Source organism: Cottoperca gobio, chromosome 10 (assembly GCF_900634415.1).
Source record: "Cottoperca gobio chromosome 10, fCotGob3.1, whole genome shotgun sequence".
Taxonomy (NCBI): Eukaryota; Metazoa; Chordata; class Actinopteri; order Perciformes; family Bovichtidae; genus Cottoperca; species Cottoperca gobio.
In genome coordinates this window covers 9,959,674-9,968,563 of record NC_041364.1, presented here as the reverse complement: position 1 = coordinate 9,968,563, position 8,890 = coordinate 9,959,674, and the positions used below count along the sequence as shown (strand labels likewise).

Sequence of the window (8,890 nt, the reverse complement as noted above, 5' to 3'; positions counted from 1 at the left end):
GAGCAAATTAAAAGTTGGTTGGAAGTGATTAAAAATTCATCCTGAGGGGAACAAGCCGTCAAAACAAAACCTCAAATGTTAACCTGCTGGTGGCACTACAGGAGATCTCAGAGGATCACCGAAGTCATTAGGATACATCGTCTGGGGACCATGAATGTCTGCACAAAATGACATGGAAATCCATCCTTTAGTTGTTGAGATATAGATATAAATAGACAAAGAGCTACGCCACCAGCAGGACTAAAAACTAAAGCATTGCATTGCTAACCTTCACATGCGTCAGGATTCCTTAAAAACAAAACAGCTTCTGATGAATCACACGTCTAATGATAACGTTCATGTTCAGCTGAGGCCACATATCTGTATATTAAGTCTCAGTTTGGCTCCAGATCACCTGCTCGGTTAGCTCTGCTGCTATTAATCACCACTGTCACATTGCCATGTCGTCTGTCTACAAATGCTCTAATAGTTTATATTCCTTATTCTATTACTATTTTAGCTGTTGTACCTCACATCAGGGATGTTACTTTCTATACTTGTCTGTAGGAAATAACTACAACCATCTGTAATCTTTTTTTATTGTGAACTTAAGCATTCGGGGAAATAAATATACAATGTTCTCATTACTTCTATGCAGTTAAAACCTCATTTTTTTCCACAAAGATGTCTGTGTTTCTGGTGTAGTTGTGCAACATTTCAGTGAATGTGACTCTCGGAGTTTTGCCCATTTATATCTCTTTAAGTGTACATTGTTTTTAGTCGCCTTGAAGCCTTTCCACACAAGGAATGAAAGCTACATGGACCTTTATCACTTTGTGGTGAAAAAGCCTAAGTATTTTTATCTAAATCTCTCTGTAAATAAATATAAATACAATACGTCTTCCTGGTGTGAATGTGTTGAATATGTGAGTCAAAGCTGCACCTGCTTAACACTTCTGTTAGCTAGTCTTAGCCTCCCAGCTAATTATACCACTGGTGCCTAATCCTCTTATCGCAAGAAAATCTCAGTCATGAATGCCAGCACCCCATTATCATTTTATTAATATGCACTTTCTTATCAATACATCATTATCACTATTTGCACTTTATACATTGAAGTCAAGGCATTTGGCAAAAAAAAAAAAGAACAGACAGGGATCAAATAGGAATAATGCTTTCTTTCTTTCTTTCTTTAAAAAAAAAGCTGTGGTCATTTAAATAACATTGAGATAGATTAAGAGGGAAAGAAACTACAACAGTGACATCCAACCAGATACTTCCAGGGAATCTGGCTGAGTGAGTCACTTCATTAGTGGTCCTCCACAACCAGTCGAACCCCTTCATAAGCACTGATGTCAAATACAGACCCTTCAGACTCATGCTGAAGTCTGCAGCACTGAATGTTCACTTTTTCAACCGTTCAACCTGCCAAATGGCTAACAACCAAACTGTTTAATTTAAAAACAGTGATGTTACATAACTTAACTTTTCTTACAACTTGTATCTGAATTACACCAGCAAACAGTCCCTTCAGCTGTCTAACTTCTTGTGCATTCAGGACACGAAATGCTGGACCGCAGCGAGTGTCTTCGTTTTGAGTCACAGTTTTATACGAGTATCCATTTGGCAAATAAACTTTGAAAGCATAACAGAATAAAGTGACGAATTGTTGAGAAACAAGGGCCACAGTCATGCAAAGTAAGTTAACTATGAAGCAAAATGATCTGAGGATATATTCCAGTCCTGTAGTTTGGCTTTGAAATAATAATAATACTAATAATAATAATAATAATAATGGATGACGTGTGGGGTAAACAAGAAAATTAAAAAGACAGTTTGCAGAATCAAACCATTAAATTATAGCCATTTGGATTAAATGTTTATGAAGAATTGGTCAAAGTACAATATCGAGCAGTTTATTGCTCTCGCTCTTTCTCTCTCTATACAAAGTGGGGATTTTAGATCATTTATTCTTTCATTGGGACAGAGTTCGACATCTTTATTCTTCACTGAATCGTCCAATTAAGATCCAGAGTCTGTGGCTTGGGAACAACCGGAAAGTCTGTGTTAATGGAAAAGTCTTTATTATAATCTGAGCGGCTCCCAAGTGTCACTTTGATAGAAGTGTGTCCTTCAAATACGTTGCCTGGACACGTCGTCTTAGTCCAGCTTTAGCTTCACTTCCCCTCATTGGATGCGCTTTCTCTTCCTCTTTCCTTTAAGCGAAAAAGACAACAAAGATGATGAAGAAGACGACGAGGACGAGAAAGATCTTGATCATCAGCCAGCGGTTGGAGGAGACTGACTGGAAGTATTTGAGGATCTCTGTGTGGGCGGCATCCACGTTCAGCTGCGTGTCCTCCACGTTAGCGTCGATCCTGTGAGAGAAGCACGAGATAGGACTTGTTAAACAATTGTGTTACCTATAATAATAATAATAATAATAATAATAATAATAATAATAATAATAATAATAATAATAAATTTCCTTTCAGATCAGCCAGGATAGAACTGGCAAGTCATATATGTGATTCATTGTTTCTATATTTCAGTAAAAGAAAGTGAAAGATTTAAATGTGAATTAATCACAAGCACCTAAATTCTGCATGATGTAATTTAAAGATTACCAACATCCAACTTTTAGCAGCATTTCCCTTCTTTACTGCAACTTTCCTAATTCCTATTGCTTGTTTATCAAAAGAATAGTTTAACATTTTGAGGAAATTGCTAGTTCGCTTGCTTGCCGAGAGTTAGACGAGAAATAACACGTCAGATTTTTTCTTTACAAGTACTTTCATTGTTATGTTATAATTACAGATAAGGTGATACCTAAATATTACAGCTGTCCTGCTTTCACCAATGAAAATAGTCTCTCTTGCTCATTTTCTTGCTCCATCTTACCTCTGGATGGTCTCCTCTTGCTCCTTCACCATGTGTGCCAGCTGCTGGAATATAGAGCCCAGTTCCACGATGGTGCTCTCGATGTTCTGCATGGTGTCTGCACGGCTCTGGATGTACGAGTCCTGTAACGGCACATTAGTAAATAACACATAAATGCACAGTTTCTCCATTTGACTAGATTTTAGTCACAATATTTTTACAGTATTATACTTAAAGTTTACAGTGGATAAATGTCCTAGTAATTGGCATAGACTAATTTAACATTTTTTTTATTAAAATTCAATTAACCCAGCATTTGTGCTAGCAAATGAGATGCCCACACATTCCTCTCCATATGCATGACTTTGACAAATATACACAGACAGTCTACCTGCTCATCAATAAGCTGCAGTTGCAAGGGATTGCTCTGAGAGTCCATATCGATGGCCACATCCCCCATACTCCTGGACTCATCTTGCATCAGGACTGAGCTCTCTGAAGGGAGACAAAGAGCAAAACACACAAATGTTCAATAAGGTCAGACAGAGATCCTCAATGGTAGAGGGGGAAAACAGAAAGAACAGCGGGCACACACAGAAGCTAGTTATACCCACTGGGAGAGTCAAGCGTTCCAGGGAAATACCTTTTAAATTTGAGGTTGTATTGCCCTGGTAACCATTGCGCGGATCGCGAGCTGCATGCGGCTCCTGGGCCCCTTTTTTGCGGCTCCCTAAAATATTTTTTAATTTTTGCATTATAGATGACCAAATACATTAATAATCATTCACAAGGAGCAGTTCCCTATCACAACAGCTGTTCGAAAAACACACCGCCAGTCCAACTGTTTCTGGACACCTACAGCATTTGTGGCTGAATTTCAAACAAGTTGCTCGTTGTAAATAATAAGATCAAGAAATATAAACTGGTATACAGTAACTTTTATAAAACTCATATCTGTACAGGTTATTATTTTAATAAATGTTATACACTCATATTTTCTTTATCATGAGCCAAGTTTGCTTCAACGAGTTCCAATTATGTAAATATTTCTATTCAAGTACCCGTTTCTAGTAAGCACTTTAAACAAGATGCTATAATTGGTACTTTATTAAAGACATGTAAACCAGTTAGGTCGAGACAGTTATAGTCCATGTTGTCTGCAACATGGGCCTAATTAATAATTAATTAATTAATTAGCTATAATTATCAAAGTTTTTCTCCCCAATAAAAATATAACAAAAGATTTTTTATCAATTTGCTACCAATTTTTTTTTATTGTAGGATATCAACAGCGAGCACAATGTTTGAGGTTTCACCAAAAAATGCTGAAATATAGGCCGTTTAAAAGCCTCCACTGGAAGCATCTGAGCTCCCTGGAGGAACACATTTAGCTATTTGTTTAGCAGAATGGTAAACTGAGCAGGAGCCAGACCTGTCGAATCCTGCCTCAAAGCCAAAACAAATACTCAATATAAAAGAAAAGGTGTGTTCACTCTATGACACTTTTTGAAAAGGCCGGCACAATTTGTCAAGTTAGATGAAAAGTTGAAGAGCAGTAAATGTTTTAGTAAACAATTGATTTCCAAAGTAGAACTCAGGTGACCAGGATATCATTTGTGCTACATGTTAACGTTACACCAGTGAGTATGAGATCCCAATGTTATGATAAGAAATCACCTTTTATCCTTGTCTGTGATAGAGGTTATATTTAGGTTGTGAGGTGAATGAAATACTGCTGCTTGTAAGTTCAAACACTGAAGTGTTTAATCAGCACAAAATGTGGCTGAGGAAAAACTTTTCCCACAAACAAAAATGAGTATAGAGTGAACACGCCCTTATGAAGCTACACCAGCAAGACCCTTGTTAAAATCATAGTGAGTGAAGCCGAGGTGTGGATAAACTTACTGAAGTTGTTAGCCATCAGAGGAGAAGACGACACGGGGGGCTGGGAGAACTGCTCTCTCCTGCTGCGCTGCTGCTTCAGGTTCTGCAGGACAAAGGGAAAAATGAATGAGGAGGTAAACACGACTGTGCCCGATTCAAAAGGGTTTAGTATGTTCTGCCTTTGTATGATAAGAGTATCTTCTTACCTCTGTTCTAACTTCTAGGACTGATTTGAAGTCATTAGACATTGAAGCCAGTTTGGACTGTGGGCAACAAAAGACACAGAAAGGTTCAACAAAGTGCAGCTTAATTCAGCCGTGTACATTTAGGAAAGAGCACCAATGTGTGTACAAGAATTCCTACAAACATTTTTAAATTATTATTATAATTATACGCTTCCCTCTATTTTACTGTGCATGAACAAAAACCCAACTTTATTAAGAGGTTAGAGTAAACAATATTAAAATGTTGATAATAAAACATTTTAAAACTTTCTGTTTTTACAAGCTCCATTAGTCCTGGACTAATTTTCATGGACGTTTTATTATTTATTAATGTATTTTTCCAACTGTCCTGGTCTGTACTTAACTTTCTTTAATCCTGTTTACTTCCAATAATGACCACTAAAATTATTACAATTTGTAATAATATCTGAAAAGGTAAATTCTTAGCACTGTTGATGCAATATTTTTGTGCACAATTTTGTGTTATATTTAAAATCTACAAGTTTTTAAAAAGTTGTACAAAATGTAAGTTTTAACCTTTTTTCAATTTTTTTTAATTTGTTCCCAAATTGGCAAAAAAACAAAACACTACCCATAAAGGAAAGTTTACCACAATGGAAATAGTCCCGTGCACTTGGACTCAATGCACATATACAATTAAGTATGAATTAGACCTTGGTGAATATACCTGTAAAGACACCACTATAGTGTTAGAGTGGGTTTGGATGTGTCGGCCTCCCGGAGCTGCGCGGGATCTCACCAAGTCCTGCAGCTGTGCTATCTGTTTGTTTAGACTGTTGATGTCCTAAAACATAAACGCAGAATAGTGAAGAAGTTTAACAAGGTATTACAGGATTTTTATATATAGCTGCTCAATTCACACATAATATACAGTATGTTTGCTAAACCACATTTCTTGGGCTGTTAACAATTCAACTCACTTGTTTAATGATGTATGTTAGCTCCTCAATCTCCACTGCCTTGTCATCAAATAGAGATTTTCTTTTTGCCACTAAATCATCAAAACAACAGCATGTAGAATCAGCACTTTGAATGATTTAACACACAAGCAAGATTATTTAGAACATTTTAAATTATGCTAAAATTAAATTGAATTAAAAAAGGAAGACTTACAAATAGTGAGCTTTTCCAGTTTGGCAAATGTATTGCTCAAGTCTTTTCCAATTCTCCTACAAGGAAACAAAAATAGTAGCTTTCATTGTCCTGCACATACTAAAATAGTACTCCAATTCAATAAAGATATAGACAGAAGATTGTTCACATACAATAAGTATGAAGAGGATAATAATGTGTGAATACAAATAATGCAACACCCAAAATCAACAAAAAAGAAGTTCTTCAAATATGAGCTGTTGAAAGGTCAAACACCAGACTATGAGGAACTTACTTGGCCATAACTGTGAAGTCACTGCGCTGCCTGAGGGCGCTGAGAGCTGGTTTACTGGGCTGGACTCCATTCTGCCAGGAGAGGTAGAAAGTAGAGTTTGAGGGGGAAAGATTCATTAAAAAGAAGAAGCTGAAAATATGTGAAAAACAATTCTCAACATTGAATTGGGACTAATCAATTGGTCAAGTAATTCATTGATTACATTTTTTTTTTAATCTACTAAACATTGAAATAATTATTTCCAGGTCACATGCAGCCTTTTACTAATTTCTTATTTAGTTCGAAAATAATACCAGGGCTCTTAGTCAAACTAAGTGAGTAACATGCTTATGGTGTCACTATGAGCACTGGTAACTTCTGACTATAGTCCATCTGATACTGGATTATTGAGGCTGATACCAATGGTGACATTTGAGGGTTTAAAAACATAGCACATAAATAATAGTACAGAAAAAGTGTACTTGTAATGTTCATTCAGTGATTATCAAAGAGGAGTCAGTGCAAGGTTTCAGATTCATTAAATCATGATATAAAACATATATTTTAACATTTTAATTTGAAATCTATAATAGTTTAATCTAACAAATCTATAACTATTAGAATCTGCAAATATTTGAATACATGTCTAAAATCTTCATACATTTCTCTTGTGATCTTTCACATATTCAAAAATATATTTCATAATAAAATAGGCTACATCAAATTATTAGAAGGGGTCCCAGATATATTCTCCATCTTGTAAGGGGTCCTTGACTGAAATTAAATTGAGAACCTCTGTGTTACACAGTTCAGGCAAATTACTCATTTCACATTAGGCGATTACGTTATTATTGTGTTGACGTCAGGTGTTTTGTGCCAACATACCGGTCTGCCCTGGAGAGATTTACAGGCCGACTGGAACTCGAGGGTCCGGTCGCGGCACGTCATCCTGCCGCCGATTAAGGGTCACCACCAGGCCGCTGTAGAGCAGAAACCACCAGGGACTACCGGGTCCTGCTCCGTGTGATGGATAAATAAGAAGACCTCCCGGTGTGCGCACAAACTCACATCCAAGGTGGGGTATCCTTCATGGACATATGTACAAACATGTCTGCGGTAACGGAAACAAGACGTGTCAAAACAACTTGTAAACTGACAGTTTGAAATTAAACTGATAAATAAAGTTTGAGGTTAGATAGTAAGAAGCCACCCCCACCGTTAGCTAACAGCACGATTAAGACACCAACAACACGACTAACAGACCAACAATAAACAACAACTCCCTGACACAGATGACACATAAAGCCACAGGTGAGCTAAATATACATATCATTAGGTGATAATGATTATGTGGAGGTGCTCTCTCTGAGTAAAGGCCGTTCATCACGTTCAACACAGCTGATCACGGCCTCACCGGCTAACCACCGGCTAACGTTAGCTTCAGAAGGCTAACCAAGCTTTCCATACGGTCTCTCCTGCTTTCCTTTCGTCAAATTCGATCTAAACTAACCATGTGAACTTAAATTGTATTCAAAAGAGAACAATCGATCGGTTCCAACTTACTTTAGTCGATATTACATGATATTTCAGGAGCTCTCGATGTTTCTGGTAAAAACTAATCAACCCAGGAGTTAAAGTTCCGATCCGGGTCGTTTCCGGCACTGACGTCACTGCCACGTCTACTTTACCGAGGCAGAAAATCATGCACGTGCAGCAAGTGGCCGCCAGAGGGCGCCATACCTCCTGTTTACAGCGTAGTGGATGACGTGAGATTTACAGTGGAAAAAGGCATGTTGTATTTTGAATAAATATTATATTATGAATAAAGTAGTATTATCCTTCAAGATTTAACATTAACATTATCATTTTTATTTATTTAATGTTTTTATTTATTAGTTTGAAAAACAACAACAACAAAAACACACAAAACGACAAAACTAATTTAACATAATTTACAATTAAAAACAACGACATCAACGACAACAACGAAACACATGAAAAACTATAGGGGGGGGGGGAAGAAATAGAGAAAATAAATACATATATATATATATATATATATATATACATGTCAAGAAATAATAAGACCTCATGAATTGAATGTGATGAAAATATCCTTTTAACATTTACTAAGGATACCAAGCTCTTCATAACGTGTACTTTGGAGTTTTATATCTGTAAACCAAGATATCTGAGAGAGTACTGGCCGTGTTGAAGATGATCAATCTCTCTAGTAGTAGGCTACAGTATATGAATGAATTTGGGAATTCAATTGCTAAACAATGATGGTAGAAAAAAAGTTTATAAAGATTGGAGGGGTATGTATTTGCCCAAACATTACCAAATATTACCATAAATCAAATAGGGATACATTTCTGTTGTGTTGGTGGCCCATTTTTGTAATGTACAATGTAAGCGATTTTCTTTTATACATATATAATTTTATTCTAGATCCTAGTATCCATGGCCAGATTAACTTGCTAGGGGTCCCAAAGTACAACAAATGATTATATAGGCCCTTAATAACCGTCATCCC

The 8,890-nt window shown here is 36.6% G+C and overlaps 1 protein-coding gene across 2 annotated transcripts; it reads right to left on the bottom strand.

The window, feature by feature from the left end:
- Positions 1-1,015: 1,015 nt before the first annotated feature.
- stx5a (syntaxin 5A) lies at positions 1,016-8,057 on the bottom strand. Of its 2 annotated transcripts, XM_029442104.1 has the most exons (12): positions 7,918-8,057; positions 7,240-7,465; positions 6,376-6,446; positions 6,102-6,157; positions 5,909-5,979; positions 5,656-5,772; positions 4,950-5,006; positions 4,765-4,846; positions 3,503-3,589; positions 3,251-3,354; positions 2,881-3,002; positions 1,016-2,357 (listed from the first exon to the last, which is right to left on the bottom strand). In XM_029442104.1, the coding sequence occupies exons 2-12, from the start codon at positions 7,300-7,302 to the stop codon at positions 2,198-2,200; spliced, it is 990 nt and encodes a 329-aa protein (XP_029297964.1). In that variant the 5' UTR covers positions 7,303-7,465; positions 7,918-8,057; the 3' UTR covers positions 1,016-2,197. The 2 variants fall into 2 exon arrangements, with proteins under 2 accessions (XP_029297964.1, XP_029297965.1); XM_029442105.1 differs by lacking the exon at positions 3,503-3,589 and having other exon boundaries at positions 2,198-2,357.
- Between the last annotated feature and the right edge of the window lie 833 nt (positions 8,058-8,890).